Source organism: Fukomys damarensis, unplaced genomic scaffold (genome assembly GCF_012274545.1).
Source record: "Fukomys damarensis isolate Sample0158 unplaced genomic scaffold, DMR_v1.0_HiC HiC_scaffold_38, whole genome shotgun sequence".
NCBI lineage: Eukaryota > Metazoa > Chordata > Mammalia > Rodentia > Bathyergidae > Fukomys > Fukomys damarensis.
In genome coordinates, this window is record NW_022900950.1 from 39,823,722 (window position 1) to 39,844,957 (window position 21,236).

The 21,236-nt window shown below is 35.6% G+C and overlaps 1 protein-coding gene across 5 annotated transcripts in view; it reads right to left on the bottom strand.

Moving 5' to 3' along the window:
• The window catches only part of Ccdc169 (coiled-coil domain containing 169), a 37,466-nt gene that overhangs the window by 3,882 nt on the left and 12,348 nt on the right, over positions 1 to 21,236 (bottom strand). For all 5 annotated transcript variants that reach the window (XM_010623933.3, XM_010623931.2, XM_010623936.3 and 2 more), the window contains 2 exons: positions 4,238 to 4,336; positions 3,969 to 4,022 (listed from right to left, as the gene is read on the bottom strand). In XM_010623933.3, the coding sequence (XP_010622235.1) occupies positions 3,969 to 4,022; positions 4,238 to 4,336 (153 nt within the window). The remainder of the gene's footprint in view (positions 1 to 3,968; positions 4,023 to 4,237; positions 4,337 to 21,236) is intronic.

The following is a 21,236-nucleotide window of genomic DNA, read 5'->3' on the forward strand; positions in this document are numbered from 1 at the left end:
GTCTCAAAAGAAAAAAAGCATGCAGGGGGTGGGGGACTGTATATGTAAATACAAAGGCCCTAGGTTCAATTACAAGTAGTGCAAAAAAGGAAACAAAAAGCAGAACAGGAGTGGTAGGTAAAGATATGGATATATTTGTAGGCCAAAAAGAAAAAAAAAGCAATTTGATTTCACACCTGATAATCTCTTTTATGATATATTAGATCATTTACTAAGTAGCAGGTTTGAGTGATTCAGAACAAAAAATGTAATTCACTCATTCCTTCATTCATTCAGTAAATGTTATTGAGCATGTGCTATCAGTACATTAAAGAAGGGAGTATAAATACAATTCACAGTCTGTTCAGGGAAACAGTGAAAACAACAGGTTACAATGAGGATCTTGATAAAGATTTACACAGTGCTTTATAAATAAATAGCAAATGCAACTAATTTAGGTTCCACATAGAAGAGTAATCATTTAAGAAATAAGGAAAGGAACAGCAAGGTCTCAAGCATGAATCAGCATGATATAAGTAGGAATTGGCATAACCTTAGATATGGGTGTAGAAGAAGATGCTACCAGGGATAAGGTTGCAGAGACAGGCACAGCCATGTTAGAAAGGACCTTGTAGAACATACCAAGGAGTGCTCTGAGCCCTTTGGACAATGCATACTAAAGGTTTTTAATCTGCACCATAGTATCTATATTAAACATTTATAAGTCAGGCATCAGAGAAGAAAAATGAGTGTGGTAGAGACAAGCCTCTGATGGCTCTGCCATTGAAAATGTTTATCAACTACTAGATTTAAACATGGAGAATTACATTTTAAAACAAACAACAAAAGTGAATTACCCAAAGGCAACAGAAATGCCTGGATAGCCTGAAGCCTAGGTAATGAGAGATGGCTAAATTGGTATCTTGACAGTTTAACTCAGAAACAAACAAAATAAAAAACTTTGGGAAGACTGAGAATTGTTTCTAAATCTTTAAAAAGCTATGTAGAAAGAGGAGTGTAGAATTGTTTTATGTTCTTTGGAGAATGAAACTAAAACCAATGGATGTTAAGGATGTTAAAGAAGAAAAAGCTTCATGTGACATGGTAACAAATCTGGCAATTACAACTGTCTGACAACAAAACACGTCCCTTTTTTGTAAATCAGAGCATTGTATCCAGCGATCTCTCAAATCAATTGCTAAAATTCTGTATTTCTGGAAACAATCTAAAATTTAAATTTCTGAGGTATTTCAACAGACTTTTAGTCATTCCACCTGACTTTTCAGTTGTGCGGTATACTTGTGAATTCTTAAAAAGTAGTATCTGTACTCTAGACACTCTGTGTAAATGTGAAGAATTTTTAGATGGAGACATTCCATTTTAGTCAAAACAGTGAATCAAGACTGATACAAAATCACAGACAGCAACCGAAGTATAAACAGCATGCTCAGCAAATAGCTCTAGTTATCTACCAGAGAATCAATTATTTATGTATTCAGCATAGAAAGAACTGTAAATCATCCATTAACCTTTACAGTCACCATAGTATCCACATGGCCAGAACTGTTGTTTTTTACTATAAAGATTAACAATTCAATCTAGAATGAAAATCCTTATTAACATTTATACTGAGGAGAGGATTAACATCTTCCTGGGAAGCTGTTAAAATAGGCTTTGATTGTATGTTCAGCGATTCTGTATAGCCAGAGTAGGATTATCCCACCTAAATGAATTTTTTCAGATAAACAAAGCTAAATAAATGCTTCAAGGGCAAAATAATTTTACTTTTAACCTTAAAAATATCCTTCAATGGAGTTTTATATATAGATCACTTTTTTCTTAATGACTTTGGCTTTTCATTATCTACATGACTTTCTATACTATATAAGTTCAGTTTGATATATGCATTATTTGCATATAAGTGTTGCAGGAGCTGGGCCCCCAGGCTGACCTCAGGGAGGAACCAACAGCTGAGTGAAGAAAATGGATTTCTCAGCAATCACCAGAAAGTAAGCAGAAATTCTGATGTCCTGACAGGGAGAGAGAGAAGCTACTGAATTCAGGAGAGAAAAATGGGAAAATAATCTTCACTGTTTAGAACCTATTATGTGCCAGCCATTTCATTCAGTATTTCACAAGCATCATATCTAAACACTTCCCGAACTCTGACATTGATACTGACTTCAGATGCTAATTTTTCCTTTCTAAAGATGAAGATATAAATTAAGGCCCAGACAGATCACAGGACAGTACATTCAGAGTTGGATTCAAATCTAAATTAGTGATGGCTCCACAACCAGCATGTCAAGGCCTCAGACAGGAGGTGGTGTCTGCACTAGACATTGAAGGGAGTGGACTTAGCATGTATGAGGAGAAATACATTTTAGGCAGAGAATAGAGTCCGAATGAAAGCAAAAGGGCACCTGTACTTCGGGAGGAAGCAGCGCTTGTAACCCAGCATCAAAGACCAGGAATTTGGATCTATTGTCCATCTTATGGACACGAGGCTACAAGGATTAATCTTATCTTGATTCTACTTAAACTTGGTCAATAATAAAATTTCAAACTCCCCTTTACTCACTGTAGCCCTAACTTTCATTTCCAAATTTTTCTACATATCACATTATTGGCTTCAATATTCAAACCTAATTCTTCCTCTGAATTCTTTTATCACCCCATATCAGAGGTTGTGAACCCATGGCATGTGTGCCAAAGTGGGGTGTTTGTATCATTGAGAGTTCTAAAAGGTTCACCATCACTGCTCTAGGTACCCTAGATCAGTAATTAGTAGATTATCCTTTATGTTATCCCTTCCTTTGAGGTCCTCCATCTCACTGTTCAAGTAACTTCTTTAACAATATCAATCCTCATTTTTGGCTCCCTTGACTATGTTAAAATTCTACGGAGTTATACCCTAGACTATCTTTTTCTTTCCATCTTATATATTCTCCCTGATGCCATGAATTTATTCTCATAACTTCACTTACTATTTATACACAAATAATTTCAAAATCTCTATCTCTAATCTTTAACATTTTCCTGAGATTCATATATCCAACTGCTCCTGGAACACTTCTGTTTGGATACCACACATTGAAAAATGAACTCATACTCTAATCTTACAATATGTATCAAAATAAAATTAACATAGATTAAATATTTAAACATCAAATATTAGGCCATATAGGTACTAAAACACTTGGTGAATGTTAATGAAATACTGAGATGAAGATGGTCTCTTTAACTATGACATAAGAAACTATAAATAAAAGATAGCTCTGGCAACATAAAAAAACTTCTATAATACTGACATAAATAAAAGTAAAAGGTAAATGAAAATTGAAAAATACATATATATAATTTATTGATCAATTTTATAATCTGTGGTAAGTATGAACTTTCTATCAGCTGCAAAGCTGAGTCTACTTTAGATCTTACCATGCACAATTACAAAGTGAAGTGCCTGAAATTTCCTGATAGCAAAGAAATAGAGGTTTACCTATTTTAATTCTAGTGATTATGGATGAAACTAGAAGGACAACTAAAGAAGAAAATATGCAAATAATCTCTTAATTAAAGAGACTGCTTGGGGCCGGGGATGTAGCTCAGTGGTTCCACTGCCTGCCTCACAAGTGCAAAGACCCGAGTTTGATCCCCAGTACCCCCCAAAAAATAAATAAAAATAAAAATAAATAAATACCTCTCTTTTCTTTAGGTTTTTAAATTTTTAATTTTTATTAGTGCATATTCTTCATACATGATTACATTCATCATGGGGAATTGGTACATGTACATAGCATTGTTTTACCTCTTCATAAAAGTTAAATATTTTCCTTTCAACTATCCATATTTAGAAACTTAGTATGTTTTCTCCCATAATTCCAACATCTGTTTCTCTACCAGCAAACAGACAAACCCAGAAAAGTGAAAAAAATAATTTATATTCAAAGAAAATCTCTAGAATTTGGAAATAAAACAAAAAAAGTTACCTGAGACATTTCAGCTAGATACGTACGCCGTTCTTTGTTTGTCCTCTGGTAAGCCTAGATAAAAGATAAAAAGTAAAGAATCAAATATAAAAGAAGATTTGATGTACCTGCAAGACAATTATTAAATTGAAGTCCGTTTGTCCTATTTTTCTAAAATCCTGCAAGAAATATATATGCAACATTTTATGAAAAGTATACAATAAGTTTGCAGTTCACACTAAAATAATGGCAGCTTGAAAGGAATTGCGTAATATAGAATAAAAGCTAACCTTTGACTCTTGTTCCAGTCTCAGTGCATAGTCTTTCACTTGACTTTCCAGACTCCTTTTTTCTTTTTCTAGTTCTTTAAGTAATGTATTTAAGGATTCCTGAAAATATAAAGAGTAAATTTTCACATTCTCATGTTCTAAGTAACAATAACAAAGACCATCAAATTCACTAGTTAATTTTTAATGTAATAGTCTATGATTTCATAATTCTGTAGTACTTATTTTTAAAATAACAGTAATAGTAATAAAATATTTGTTGAACTCTTAACTCTTTGCCATGTACTGTGTACACTAAGCTTTCCATAGATTATTTCATACAATCCTATTAAAATTCTTGTGATGGCTAATATTTATTTCCATTTTACTCTTGAGAAAATGGAAACTTCTAGAGGTTACATAGATGACACAAAGGCATGTAGCCAATCAATTGTAGAGCTGGAATTAGAATCCAAGTATAGTGATTCTGAATGCCACAATACTACCAATTATTAGTATGAACAATTACAGCTTGTATTCATTCTATTGCTACCATTTCACCAAAAGAGGTACATACAAAGACATTTAAACACTATCCTATTGCTGACTGTATGCTGTCTACTTTTATATGCTAGAGAAAAACCACTTTAGAAAACAGGCATCCATATAGAATGAAAAGTTTATAGCTCCTCTTTCATAAAAACAGATTGAAGTTGGATTAGTTTACTCACAGCAATAACACTACACATATTCATTATTATACATTATTGGAGAAATGCACAAATAAAATATATAATTCCTCCCCCTCCTCCTTTTTGCTCCCCCGCCCCTGAATGCCTCCTTCACAAACTCTAGAAATTTATTTTCTGGATGCCACTTTTTCTAAGAGCCTCCCATCCTATGTGTTTTACCTTTTCTGAGAGGACTTAGATATGAACAATTTCCTGGGAGCACATACAGAAATATGTACTCAGGTCATTGCGCTTGCAGGGCAGGTAGCAGAACCACTGAGCTAAATCCTCGGCCCCACACACAGAAATATGGAAAAGCTTTCAAAAATCTTATAATCTCCTTGGCTGGCCACCATGTCATTTGTACAGAAATTTGTACAGACCTGATGACTGCAGGCAGAGAAGTCTAGGAAAGAGGAATGTAGATGGTCCTACAAAAGTAGGAACAAAGGACAAGAATTCTTGTGCATTGTGTATTATACAGTAATTCTCACCAAAGAATATTTAGAACAGGGCTGGGGATTTGGACCCCACTTTCCAACATCACCATGGAAATCAAATTTCAACATGAGTTTCAGAGGGGACAAACAATATTAAAGTCATAGTATTTGCCGACAGTTCAGCATAGGTAAATATTGTCCAAGTTATCAAATATAAGGTTTTTACAAAGGTGTGTGATCTCATCCTTAGAAAAAAGAAAAGAGTGCGAGTAATCATGTAAACCTATCCTGAGTGTCTTATAATGCTATTAGAATTGTACCAGTATAACTGTGTAAGTACCTAATGACACAACTCCTTCTGGGTGTGAACAGTACATAATATTTTGATTTACAGTGGGATCTGTTCTTTTATTATCCATTGTTCAGGTAGTCCTAAATTGCTAATGTGTGCCACAAAGATTAGTTCCACTACAATACCTAAATTAATAAAAGTGTTACTATCCTTGAACTACATCAGAAATTCAAGTCTTACTTCAAACATACTCTTTTTGTTTGTTTTTTTGTTAGTTTGGTACCAGGGATGGAACTCCGGACCTTGCACTTGCGAGGCAGGTAGTGGCACCACTGAGCGAAATTCCCAACTCTCAAGTATATTCTTAAATCATGAAAACCTGAAGATTCTCTGCCCTATTGAAAGAAATGGGCAGGGAGCAGATGGGGGGATTGATATATACTAGTGAACCTGATGTAGTACTTTTAAATACTTATACCTAGGAAGTACACTATGAGCTCTGCACTCTGCATAAAAGGATGACCTCACCAGAGGTCCTCAGTTAGTTGGTTTGGTTTTCTGTACTCAGCTCTGAATCAATTAACTTTTGTGGTGGTAAGTAGAGAAGAGATACTATGGTTGTCAGACTATGCAAAGTCCTTACCTCTGGACTCTGGCTGAAACTTCATCAGCATTAAATACATGATTGAAGGGTAAGGGAGACAATTTTCAGAAGAAAAGAAGTTTTGTTCTAGAAGAAGGCAGAGGGAATGCTCATCAAATCAAACAAAGGTCTCTATAAATGATGCATTAATCCCAGTACTTGGCCATGGTACCTGAGTTACTAAAAAGAGGGGGAGGGGTACAATTATGGAATTTAAGGAATTGTAAGCCTATAGTATTAGGTACATTATTCATAATCAAGTTCCTCAATATATTGTTGGGAGAGTAAAGAAGGTTAGTCTGGGGCCAGAGTATAACACATTCCCCCAGTTTGATTTAAAATGTTTCAAGTGTTTTAATTACATGCCACTTTATTTTTTTCAATTTTTACAATTTTTATTAGTACACATTTGCCATACATGATGATCACATTCATCATAGGGAATTTGTACCTGCTCATAATATGTCTTCATTCTTTTTCCCCTCCTTTCCCTTCAACCCTTCTTCTCTTCCTCATTTACAAGAGCTTTGTTTCCAGTTTTTCCTTCCCATTATCTTTTAAAAATCTTTTTCCTTCTTTTCCTCCTCCTTCCTTTGTTTCCCTTCTCATTTGAATGTGTTCTTCCTACTTGACAATATCAATCTTCCATTTTGCTCTTTACCCTTTGGTTTAAAATTTTAATCTCTAAACTAATAACTGATAATTTTCAGTAACTCCAAGTATTTCTCATGTTCTAATAAATTAAATAAAAAAATCTTTCAGTCACTTTCTTACTCTTGTTGGCAATGATGTAGGTCACTAAATCTATTAAAAGAAACATTCAAAATATGGAAGCAGCTGTTTTAAATCTCTGAAAAGCAAAACTGTAATATTTTAGAACTCACATCTTCCTAAATACAACAAATTTATTAAAGCATTCTTAATTTTCCTAAACACCTGTTAATAACTATTAGAATTTTTAAAGATTATATTAAGAGGATAATTAGGTCACCTAAAACTTGGCAAATTCCAGTCTGTCAAAGTAATGATTCCCTACCATTCATAATTGATTAACATCCTTGTTAAAACATAATTGGTGATATTTCTCAGGTTGGCACTATTTTTCTTTGTTTTTTGTTTTTGTTTTTTTTGGTACTGGGGATTGAACTCGGGTCCTTGCGCTTGCAAGGCAGGCCACCGAATCGCTGCGCTAAATCCCCGGCCCGGCACTATTCTTCTGTTCATTATGCAGTGGCATCATGAATGACTTCCATCTCCCTTCCCTCAAATGCAAACTTGCTCCAAAAAATAAAAAAATCAATGAAAGCAGTACATATTCAAGAGTTTAAACTGAGTTACTTTTATGGGAAATTAAACCCTTATGAAATAAACTGCCCAAATAAGAACTTTGAAGAAATGATCAGGTTTTAATGAAAGTAGTTTAAAATGCTGTTGTAGACCCTTACTTCAAGGATTACAAGTTTAGGCTATGATCCTAATATTGATCAGTTACATAATTTGTTAAATAGACGTATAAATATACAAGAGAATCTAACCCTTTAAAATATCACTTCAGTGGAAAAATGCATTATTCCTAAAAGAAGTTCATTTACAAATAATCTACCAGAATGCACATTATTTTCACATTGAAAGTGACATGAATTAGTTATAATCTAAAATCTTGGCACTCATACTAAATATGTACATGTACAATAACAGTTAAAATGCAAAGTGCTATATAATTGAAATGCCAAATGTGAACCAGAATAAATATTTCAAACATCTTAAAAAGAGGTCAATCAACGTGGGGAGAGCATATAATGTCCCCAACATAGAAAATATTTAGAAGAATGGAGACAAAGGAAGCCACATATTTATCATAAGCTTAATCAGAAATTATTGTTTAATAGGATTAGAGCTGAGGCAAAATATTTGAGGAGTAAACAAGAGGCAAAGTAAGGTAACTAGGGAAGGACCTGGTAACAGAAGGCTTGGAACATTAGGCTCAGGTATAGCACTGGGAGCTACTGCAAGTTATTAAAGTAGTGAAATGAAGAAAGAAGTTTAATAATATGAATGGAGTATCAGTCTCTATAATAAAAGGAGTTTTGTTAGTTGTTGAATGAATTTGAAGCTCCAACTTTTGAGCGTTAAGTTTTTAAACATATATTCTTCTAATTAGTCATGCCATATTGCTATTCCTATCCTGATTAGATTCTTTGTCTTGTAACCTAATTCTGCTATTCATTCATTCCAAAAACTTTTAAGTTCCTCATATTTCCAGGCATTGTGCTAGGGAAACTATAGTAAGTACTGCAAACCCAGTCCCGGGCCATGTGAAACTCAGAGTCTAATAGGGGCCCTAGAATGTGGTCTATTTTATCCTTAGTGGTTTTATGGCTGCTTGATTCATCAATTACAAACCAACTGTAATAACATATTTGCCTATTTTTCCTCCTGTAATTCACCAAAATTACTATTTAAATGGTCCTATCAGTTTACAGCTCTAGCACCTTCCATTCCATGTAGCAGATCTCATTTGTGACTATCTATATGTGTCTACTTATCTACAGGGTGGAACTTTGCCCTGAAAATTCGGTTTTCTAATGGGCCAAAGAGAAGACATTGATTTTCAGTTTATTGACTTTTTCTTGTAATGACAGGATTGATGACTTTGAAGCTATATATATGCTAGAGATGAAAGTGAAAGTCAACTGTTCCAAATCAATGACATAATCCTGTACCTGTGTACCTATTAATACTGATATGTCAACTTCACTAGCAAATTAGTAAAGCATTCTCCTGGTATGTCTGGGTGGCTCACGGAGGCATACTCTTGGGTACTCTATATGATCCTTTGCCCCTTCCTCTAGCAAATTAGTAAAGCATTCTCCTGGTATGTCTGGGTGGCTCACGGAGGCATACTCTTGGGTACTCTATATGATCCTTTGCCCCTTCCTCTCTGGCACTGTTACTCTGATCTGCTTCCCAGTCAGCAGGTAATGAGCATCTCTTTACTTTACCACATCCTTCTGCCATAATGTTTCTGCCTGGGAGCCAACCAACAATGGACGGAATCCCCTAAATTTGTCAGCCAAATTAAATTCCTCCCTTAAGTTGTGTCTTCAAGTATTGTGTCTACTAATGGGAAAGCTAATACAGAAGAGTGGTTACCAAAGAAGAGGTATTATTGTTGTGACTATACTTGACTATGTAGTTTAGAAGCCTTTGGCACTGGCTGCTTGTGCAAAGGTTTGGAGATGCCCACTATATGAGTGACTGGTCAGAACTCAGAAGATCAGACTGCTGGTAGGAGTGTAGACAAAAGAAGTCAGGCTCAGGAGGTTTCAGTTTGGAACAAGGACTTTATTGGACTAGAAGCCATGTGTGTTATATTTTGGCTAATACATTGTCTACATTATGGCCATGGTTTCAGACTTTGCAGGAAACTGAGATTAAGGATAGTAAACTAATTATTTGGCAGAAAAAATTTTAAGTAGCCCAATATTTAGGATGTGGCATGGATGATGCTGGCTGCTTTTAGCCAGGTTTATAATAAGTATTTGGGACAAAAGGCAGAAACTTTGAAAAACTTAGGTTCTGGCCCACAAAAAATCAGGTGTAAAGTTGGGGCCAAAAGAGGTGTGATTACTAGATTCCACCATTAAAAAGAAAGAAATACTTTGTACAGGGACAAGACGAATGATGACTTGAGGACATCCCAAGTATCTGCAAGGTACCATCCACCACAGACTGAATTATAAATCTTTCATTTGAGAGAGTCCCTGGGATGCCCTCTCAAGAAGGGCCTCTTAAGGAATTGTTTCCCTGGGATTCATTTCACTGTACTCAGCCATCCAGGCACTCAAGGGTTGCTGCAGCCATGAGCCAACAGGGAGCAGCCACTGCTTTAACTGGCAGCAAACTTCGCATCATCCATATCATTCTGGTTTTACTTGCATGCAGAATGCCAAAAGTCGTGGACTCAGGAAGGTTTCCACCCATATTTCAAAGGAAGGCCTGTGAAGCTAAGCAAGGAACGCATGAGAGGGCAGTTTATGAAGAAGTGGAAATGAAGGTTCAGTGGAAACCCCAGGAAGTTGAAGATGCCAGGAACATGGAATATCTGCAGAAGAAAGCTGCAGGCTCTTAGTGGAGCCAGCTTGAGAGAGGTCATTTGAGCTGCAGCCAGCAAGGCCATGAGGCAGGTCTTCCCAAGGACCCTGGAACTCAAGCCTCACCACCATGTGCCTTGGATGCCAGTATGGAGTGACAGGACTTAATGTTTCCTTGTTGAGTTTTGGTCTTGATTTGGTCCAACTCTTTGCTGTCATCCTGTTCCTCCCTTTTGGAATAGAAATATTTACCCTGTGCCATTGTACCTTGTAATTATGCAGCTTGTGTTTTATTTTTATAGAATTCACAGATTAGTGTTTGCCTTGAGTCTCAGAAGAGACTTGAACTTTTGAAAAATGATCTAACTATTGAGACTCTGAGGAAAGATCATTATATTTCAGGTTAGGGAGAATTGTGAACTTGCTGTTGTCTTTATTTGGAGATTAGGTATAGTTTAAGGAGATGTAATTGGGTGTGAGGGTAACAAAGAATACACTGTGACTGGTACTCCTGATGTCATCTTCATTGGATTAAAAATGCCTAGCAGATTAGTATTGCATGCTCCTAGGTGTGTCTGCATGGGTCATTAAGCAGGTCATGAATATATCTATTCCTCTCTGTCACTCTCTGCTCCCCAGGCACCATGAGCTAAGCAGCTTTGCTCTGCCATGCCCTTCTGCCATGATATCCATGCCCGGGAGCCAGCCAGCAGTGGACTGTGTAACCAAATTAAACTTCTTCTTCTTCTTTAAGCACATATCAGGTATTGTGTGCAGTGACAGGAAAGCTGAATAACGCAACCTGCAACCGTATTAGTTGGCTCTAGCAGTGACACCACATCTGGCAAAGCATCTGCAATTAAGGCCACTAACTAGTTAAGTCTGTGGCACCTTACAGCTTTCGCCAAGATCCATCCAATTTCTGCACAGGTCAGTCTGCCAAGTTAAATAAAAGCTATGATAGGTACCAGTATTCTTGCATCTTTTTCCATCTTTAATTACAGCACTAATTCCTGCTGTCTTCTCTAGGATAAGAGTGCTTCTGACTTCTATTTTGATTTGAGAGGAGGCAGTGTCAGAAGTTTCCATGTGGTCTTCTCAACTATGATTGTTTTTACTCCAGTTCTAAATATATCTATTCTAATTATGCACTTGGAAATAATCACTGCAGAGGTAGTCTGTTGGAATGCTGGGCCCACTATAGTTTGAACTTTAGCCACATACTCCCACTCATTGGTAACGAAGACTTTGTATTCATCTGTCCTGGAAATATAGTTAGCTTTTTCCTCAGTGTTTAGCTATCTCTTTAAACTACTAGCAGTCTCTTTGGGAAAAGACACTGAATACCATCAAAATATATACTTGGACTAGTAGGATAGGGCCTTTATTCTTAGGATCCTAGCTACCTAAGATCTAGCTATCTAATATTTACAATTTAGCCAATGGTTCCTGGTTCTGGAAACTGATTCAGGTCTGGGAAATGGGCAATAAGTTGTGCTTTGTGTTGGAATGACTGTTCTCAGCCTATTGCTCCTCTGTTTGTACTTTTAAAAAAGATTATGGATGTTGAGTGACCCCCTTATTAATTAGCCTGCCAGCCATAAGAGGAGCTGGGATAGCACTGATGGTGTGCTTCATACCTTAGAGAAGAGAGGGCTCTGCCAAATTTCCAATACAACAGGTGCTCCAGCCTTTAAAGTACTGCTCTACATGCTCATAATGTCCAGACAGAATTGTTCAGCCAACATCTTCAGAGACACCTAACCAGAGGTCCTGCCACTGTTTATAATAGCCCTATTTATCTTTAGCTTGGCTCTGTCCTTTGCATACCCGACCTGCTGGATATTAATCAATTTTCTATCTCTGAGACAAAATACCTAATATATACAATTTAAAGGAAAAAAATGTTTATTTTGGCTCACAGTTTTAGAACTTTCAGTCCATGGTTAGCTCACTGAGAGAAGGTGAAAGAATGTGGTGGGGGAAAGGTGTTTACCACATGGCAACCAGGAAGTAGGGAGCAGGGAAGGACCCAGAGAGGAAGGGTCAGGGACAAGATATAAACCACAAGTTCACACCTCCATGACCAACCCAGCCTCACCCAGAAGTGTGCTTTACCAACCTCATAGGCATATCTCAAGACAATGAAGCTGACAATCATCTAAATACCTCTGGAGCTCCCACAATGAGGACTTCAGCCTGTTTTCTGTTGTGTCGGCCCCTCTGCTACTGGTATATGGGCTTGAGAAGACCTCACCAAGGGTTTCTGGTTTCACACTTTGGTATTACTTATTAACAGTTCTCACTCTCTCATTACCCTTATGAAACTTAGTAGGGACCCTTGTATTTTCTAAATGCCTGCCTTATAGCTTCTTCCACAATCTCTCTTCCTGGACATTTTCCAAGGTCATCATCAGTGACCTCTTCAGTAAGTGAACTACCACCCTGGGCCAGATCTATTGCTGTCTACCAATCAGGACATATCTTCTGGCCACACAATTAGTGAACCAATCATGAATCCCCATCTAAACTTCTTGCTTTCTTGGATCTTAATCAGTACCCTTAGTTTTATACCTGGTCTTCTGAGAAGTTGGATTACCAAGATAGGATTAAATGTACTATACAAGGACCATCAGAAATACCTGCGTGATAGTAAACAGGAAGGAGCAGAATAAGGCTGGGACAACAATTTCATTATAACTTAAGCCTAGAATGTTGGCTGGAAGCAAAAGTGTCCTAGGCTGTTGCTAAGTCTACAAAATGGTTGGCAAAGCTATCAGGAAAACCTAAGGCAAAATCAGCCAACAGTGCAGTCCCATTTATCCCAGGAACAAGTCTTTCTTAGTATCCAAGTGCTGCTGGTCAAGAGCAGGAAACAGCCCTTGGAACGTGCAGCCTTGAAAGATCTCAACAACCTACACCTGGGGTCTTTAGTCAATTAATCTTTTTTTTTTCCTGGGAAGTCTGTGAAGTGCATTGTCTGAACCATAACACTGTCTTTTCTTAAGTATATTTCAGTTTTTCAACTGAGTTATCATCTAATCTTCTACCCTGCACAATTTATTCCTAGCTGAGATTTTCTAGTAGTAAGGCAGAGAAAGAGAGCTGAGAATCCTGCTATTCATACAGCATATTTGGATTTGATTCTGTTATCCTTAAACCTGTGTCTCGCTCTCACCCTTCTCTGTGCCTAAAGCATTCAACTGGAGATACAGCAGTTTAATTTCTCCAGGAAACAGAATCCGAACTTAAGGAGAGTATCTTGGCTATATAGAGTGGCAGAGGGCCCCAGTAACCAGTTGCTTACCGTTTTTACCTTTTTCCATACGTGACACTACCAAGCTCTAAAGTACTGGGCAGGGCTGGAGGCTGGCTACCTTGCTGTCATTGATATCCTTCTCTACAGAAACTTTGTTATTGCTTCCTCAACTTCAATTACTACTCCTCCAGCTATGATCCTTTAGAAATTTGTTTAAATCTCTTACCTGGTGAGATCCCTTTTTATATTTTTCTTATACATTCATTTCAACTATTAACTATATATAATTTTTCTGCTTATAAGTACAATATTCACGTCTAAAAACAGAGCCACTGGTGCCTATTTTTTACATTCTCTTGACACTTCAAACTGAACTTTACCAAAAATATTGTGATTTCTACTTACACAAAATGTACCTTAATAAATGAAAAATTCGATAGCACCAAGCACACCTTTCTTATTTTACATTGGGCTAGATTTGGTTAGGTGAGAGCATTCTACAAATTTAGGAAAAATAATATATGGATTATGAGACAGGGACAATTTTATAAAAAGAACAGACTCCCTCATCACTTCTAATTTACTATAAAACCGTTAATATTTTGACCACCCCAAGGAGCTGATTTTATCTGATTATATAATCTGTGATCATATACTAGGAAACTGCAGCCTGAGAAGACAAAATGAAACCATAGGCTCTATCAGAAATTAGTACCATCCCAAATCACGTACAAAAACATAATTCTTTTATAAAATAGCTGATTTTGACACTAATCAGTTCAAAGCATTCTACATAGTATCATATTTCAGCTGTTTGCTTTCATTTGCTTTGAAAGATAATTTTTGAAGAGTAGACTGAAACACAGGGTAAAAGTAAGAAATTCTAGGACATTATTTACATATTTGAAATAAAATTTACTTAGTATTTAAATTTTTTAAAGTCCTACTGCTCCAACTCAAGGAGAAAAGAAGCTCTACTGGCCACCTATTTTTTTAAATCAATGTTATTTGCTATACTAAAAACCACATTTTAAAAAAGAAAAGAAAAAATAGTTGCCAAAAAAAAAAAAAACACAAAAAAGAAGAGAAAGTGAAATATTAAGTGCTATAGTTCAGAAAACAAGAAAAAACAGGAAGGGAGAAGAGCAAGAGAAGGAAGGAGGAGGAAGAAAAGGTGGGAGAGGGGGAAGGAAGGGAAAGAAAAGAAAACCCCAAGTATACAAATCATACTCCACTGAAAGATTACAGGAGAAAAACACAAGAATATAATTTAGTTAATCTCAGTTACCAGATAAGGTAATTCCAACAATGACAGAGCACAGGATCCTGTATGCTTAAATATTAAGCGCCTCCTTGTGGACAACACTGTTATTAGATTTATATATCAAAATTTTTGACTTTCTGATTTGAAGACATCCACCTGTTTCAATGACCCTTTTGGTCTTTGGGCAAAACACAGATCTTGTGAGGTCTGAAGCAGAATATCTCAGGAGGCAGTATCAGAGTGAGTCTGCAGCCCTGCTAGGGCAGATAGTGAGAATCCTACTTCTAGTTTTGTTAGTACTACACTTTTGAGAATGCAAGATCCCTTTACTAATTTTTTTTTGCTATGTGGTTGATATATTTGAAATAAAATATATGTAGTTTGAACATTTAATTAGTTTGACTTAAGATAGATTCATATCTTCCAGTGAATAGCTATTGGTCTTTGCTAGACTCAACTTTAAAATTTTGGGAAGAACGTTAGTGACTAAGTCCTACTTCTAGAGAATACAAATAGAAGCTAGAAAATGTACATCCAGCTAGCCCGGGGGAAGTAAAGGTTCTGTGTTTTTCATTAAAAGTGTTAAAACCCTGCCGAATCCTCTGCTTTATGGAACCACAAGATTTCACTGTAGTTTGGGGAAGGTACCAGAATATTTACAACTTATATAGCAGTGGAGCTCAGTAAGTGAAAAGAGATTGTTCACTTTGAGCCTTACCCTTATTCTTATTTCTTTGAAGTAGGTTAAGGTTAATTTCACAACAGACTGTTTCAGTGAAATTTTGCTTCTCTTTTATCAAAGTAAGGGAAGGAGAGAAATAAAATAATATCTACAGTGTCAGACACTCTGCTATTTACCTTTTATGTCTCTAATAATCTTCACAACATTTCAAGCTTAATTAACTCTATTTTACATAGGGGAAGATTAAGCCTCAGAGAGATGAATTAATTTCCTCAGTGCCCCATAGTCTGAATTTGAACTAGTCTGATTCAAAAAGCTGTTTTTAGGTAAAGTATGTTATACTCACTCCATTTTCTTACCCCTACTCTTCCACTATATCATGTTTTCTCCCAACATCCTATCCACTAATTAGTGCTTGTTTACTTTCTACACTTTTACATAATTTGAACTCTAGACAACCAATGCTTTTTCTTACCCTATGCCAGAAGTATCTTGGAGAATATTCTTCTGTTGAACATTCATAAAACTGTCATTTCCATAGCTTCTGTGATATTACTTTTCCACTTGTCCCTCTCATCAAGTGAGGGGAACAATTCTCCTCCTCAATATTCTCAGTACTTTTGCTTCTCAATTATTTTTACCAAAACATTTCCTTAGCTAACACCTTAAATTTTAGTATTTTCCCAGGTTTTCATCCTCAATCCTTTTTTCAGATTATATAATTTTTCTTGAGCAATCTCTTGTATTTTCATTACTTCAAGTGACACTTATGATTCCAGATCTCTATTTTCAGAGACAACGTTCCAGTCTAAAACTATTTCCAGTTGTTTACTGATGAGTATCACCTGTGTAATACGCACAAAAAGTATTTCTTCTTCATTGAGTTTATTGGTACATTTTAGGCATACAGTACAGTTACATTCATTGTTGGGATCTTGTACCTCTACATGACAGGTCTTGGTTCTCATTTTTCCCCTTGTCCCTGCCCTCCCTTCACCCCCTCCTCCCCTCCCCACTTACAAACACTTTATTTCCATTTTTTTCATTTTCTTGTATTTTTTTCTTTTCCCTTATTCCCTTTCCCCTACCCTTCCCACTTTCCTACAACTTTAGCCCTTTTCTTCCTATTACACATTGTCAATTATGTCATTAGGGTTGTACGTATGCTATTATAGTTTTTCACACTAGAAAAACTATTCAGTATTTACACAAGTCACACAAAAAGTATTAAACTCATCATTTCCTAACATCCCAACTGATTCTAATTTGTATAGTCCTACACATTGTAATCCACCAAGCTATTTAAACCAGAACACTCAACTGCCCATAAATCCTCTCTCAATCCCACCGCAGTATCCAAGTATTCGTGAAATCATTCCTAAATATATTTAAGCTGTGTTCTCTATTCTATTGACATAAACTCCTCACAACTCCTCAGCTACACTATGACAAAAAGATCCCAGATGGTTTTTCTGCTTCAATTCTCAATCATCCTTGGGGAATCTTTTCTCCACTTGGAGGTGGGTAGAGACTTAAACTGTAAAATACTTCAACAGATTTTATCACATATAAAAAGGTTCACATCTCCTAACATGAACACAAAAATCTCTTATTATCTATTCCCTATATATGTATTTCCAGCTTTATTTTTTCCATTACCTTTCATATTTATTCCAGACATAGTGAAATAATTACAGATCTAGGGTATCTTCAGATCAGTTCAGAGGGACAGGGAGAGGGAGAGGTGAAAATTTGAAAGTGTATATACTCTATGATTTTAAAATACCACTTTAAATATATGTTCACTTAGAGTAGTGGTTTTCAAACTTTCATGTATATCAGAATGACTTAGGCAATAATAAAGGACAAGGAAAAGAAGGAAAAGACCTAAGTCAATGCAATTAGAAATGGAAAAGATGAAATCACAAGGGACAATGCTGAAATCCAGAGATTATTAAAAACTTCTTTGAAAACCTGTTTTCCAGTAAGTTGGAGAATTCGGAAGAAATTGGTAGATTCCTAGATATGCATGGATTACCAAAACTAACTGAGAAGATTTTAAAACCCTGAAGAATTCAATAATCAGAAATGAAATTAAAGCAGTAATTTTAAAAACACCCTACCAACCAAAAAAAGCCCAGGTCCTGATGAATATACAAGTGAATTCTACAAGAACTTTAGGGAAGATCTAATGCCAATATTCCTCAAACTCTTGAATGAAGCTAAAAAAGGAAGGCGTACTCTCAAAGTCATTTCTGGCAACTAGCATTGCCTAGATTCCCAGATCTGACAGGGACAAAACCATAAAGAGAACGATGAACTACAAACCAATCTCTTTAATGAATACAGATGCAAAAATCCTCAACAAGATACTGGCAAACAGAATGGGACAAATCATTAAATGACCAAGGAACGGGGCTGGGGATTTAGCTCAGTGGTTCTGCTACCTGCATTGCAAAAGCACAAGGACCCCATTTTGATCCTCAGTACGGAAAAAAAAAAAAAAAAGTATTTACGTAGCATAAATGACCAAGGAGACTTCATCCAAGAGATTCAAGGATGGTTCAATATACATAAATAAACAAATTTAACACACCACATATACAGAAGCAAGGATAAAAACATAATTATCTCAACAGATACAGAAAAAAACATTTGTCAAAATCCAACATCCATTCCTGATTTTAAAAGTGGAAGAAAATAGGTATATAAAAGGGCCTTGTCTCAACATAAGAGCCATTTATTAAAAACCTACAGATATCATCACATTAAATGAGGAAAAACTGAAAGCTTTCCCTCTAAAATCAGAAACAAGAGAAGGATGTCCACTATCACCAGTCCTCTTCAATATAGTATTCAAAATATTAGCCAGAGCAATTAGGCAACATAAATATATATATGTATATATACATATATATATATAAATATATGAATATATATATATATAAATATATATATAAAATGAAAAACTCAAATTATCATTATTTGAAGATTACATGATCTTTTATATAAAAGACCCCCAAAATTTCAACAGAAACTCCTAGAAGTAATAACCAAAGTCAATAATGTACCAGGATACAAAATCAACACACAAAAATCAATAGCATTCCTGTACTCTAGTAATAAACTCAGTGAGAAAGAAATTAGGAAAACAGTATAATTCACAATAGCAACAAGAAAAATTAAGTACTGAGGAATTAACCAAGGACACAAAAGACTTCTAGACTGAAAACTACAATACTCTGAAAAAAGAGAATAAAGAGGACATGATAAAATGGAAAGATATTCCCTATTCCTAGGTAGAAAGAACCAATATTGCCAAAATGGCCATATTTTCCAAAACTAATATACAGATTTAGTATAATCATAATCAAAATACCCATAACATTGCTCACAAAACTAAAGAAAACAATCCTAAAATTCATATGGAACTAGAAAAAATCCAGAAAAGCCAAAGCAACAGGGGGCAAAAGAGTAAAGCAAGAGACATAACAATCTCAGACTTCAAGTTATATTATAAAACTGCAGTGATCAAAAAAATAAACCAGAATGATATTGGTATAAAAAAGTGTAGATCTATGGAACAGATAAAGAATACAGAAACAATCCTAGGCAGTCACCTATCTGATCTTTGTCAAAGGGGCCAAAAACATACACTGAAGGAAAGGTAATCTCTAATGAATGGTGCTGGGAAAACTGGCTTTCCACATAACAGACAATTGAATCTAGACTCATATCTCTCACCATGTACTAAACTAAAATCAAGATGGATCAAAAATCTAAACGTTAAAACAGAAATAATTTGCTGGGAAATAAAATAGGTAATAGTCTTGAAGATATAGGTTAAGCAAAAACTTTCTGAATTCAATTATAGTTGAACTAGAAATAACATTAAAAATCAGCAAATGGGATCAAATCAAACTGAAAAGCTTCTGTACAGGAAAGAAAATAATCAACAGAGTAAAGAGATAATCTATAGAATAGGAAAAAATTTTGCCAGTTATGCCTGGAATAGGGGACTTATATCTAGAATATATAAAGAACTTGAAACAAATCAGTCTCCCCAAATAAAAGACTCAATCAAAAGATGTGTAACTGAAAAGAATAGATATTTCTCAGAAGAAGTACAAATGGCCAATACATACATGAAAAACTGTTCAACATTACTGGTCATCAGACACATGTAAATTAAAACAACACTGAGATTCCATCTTACTCCAGAAAGAGTAGCTATGATCAAGAAATAAATAACAGGCCGGGCATGGTAGCACATGCCTGTAATCCTAGTACTCAGGAGGCTGAGGCAGGAGGATCGCTGTGAGTTTAAGACCAGCCTGGGCTACATAGTGAGTTCCAGGTCAGTCTCAACTAAATAGTGAGACCCTGTTTCAAAAAAAAAAAAGAAAGAAAGAAATAACAAATGTTGGAGAGATTGTGGGGAAAAAGAAACCCTTTTACATTGTTGATGCAAATGTAAACTAGTACAGCCATTACAGAAGTCAATATGGAGATTCTTCATAGTGAGACCCTGTTTCAAAAAAAAAAAAGAAAGAAAGAAATAACAAATGTTGGAGAGATTGTGGGGAAAAAGAAACCCTTTTACATTGTTGATGCAAATGTAAACTAGTACAGCCATTACAGAAGTCAATATGGAGATTCTTCAAGAAACTGAAACTAAAAATTCCATTCTACCTAAATATTCTTGTTCTAGGTATCTGCATGCAAGAATAATTACAGTATGTCATGCATACCTATAATTATAAGCAGTACAATTCATAGTAGCTAAATCTTGGAAGCAGCTTATATGTCCATCAATAAATGAGTGATAAAGAAAGTGTGGTATTTATATACAGTGGGGCACTGCTCTGCCATAAAGGACAAATTTGAGTGATTTGTAGAAAACTGGATGCATCTTGAGACCTTAACATGGAAATGCAGGCAAAAGTAATTAAAAACTAATAACCTAATGCAGTGAAACAGAATGTAGTTCCTAATATGTAAACAAAAAATAATTCATTTAATTGAACTGATTAGTATAGGATATGAGATTGTCCATGCAGTAAGGTTATAATATTGAACATAACAATAACAAAAATTAAGAAGGGTCCTGCTTTGTTACTTTCTTTTAATTTTTGCTTGATTTATTTATTATTCTTTTTAGTCGATGTATACACATAAAAATTACTAAAGCAAAGATGAATAGGTACTGTTATCTTTAATTTTTCATTTATTTTCATTTTTGTCTTTAATTTTTCAAATAATATCAAAGAAATACACAATAAATATTATACCATTCATGTAAATGACCTCATATGGCAGATTGACATACCTGCGCACCTCATATTCTTTTTGCTCCCTGCCTACTTATTCTCATAAAACACTGTATTTCCGACCTCTCTGGTACACAAGGAAGGCTATATGATACAGCTCTAACTAGTGAACTGTAAGGGAAATTGCTGGGCGCAGCACCTTGGAAATCTCTTGGGAGAAGTGCAGGACTAGCCTCACCTTTGCCCATTTCCCTTCACCTATTTCTTCGTTTGAGTAAGGATGTGAAGCAAATAAGAAAATGAAGCAACCAACTTATGAGGTTGTAGGTCAAAAGCTACCTACAAATA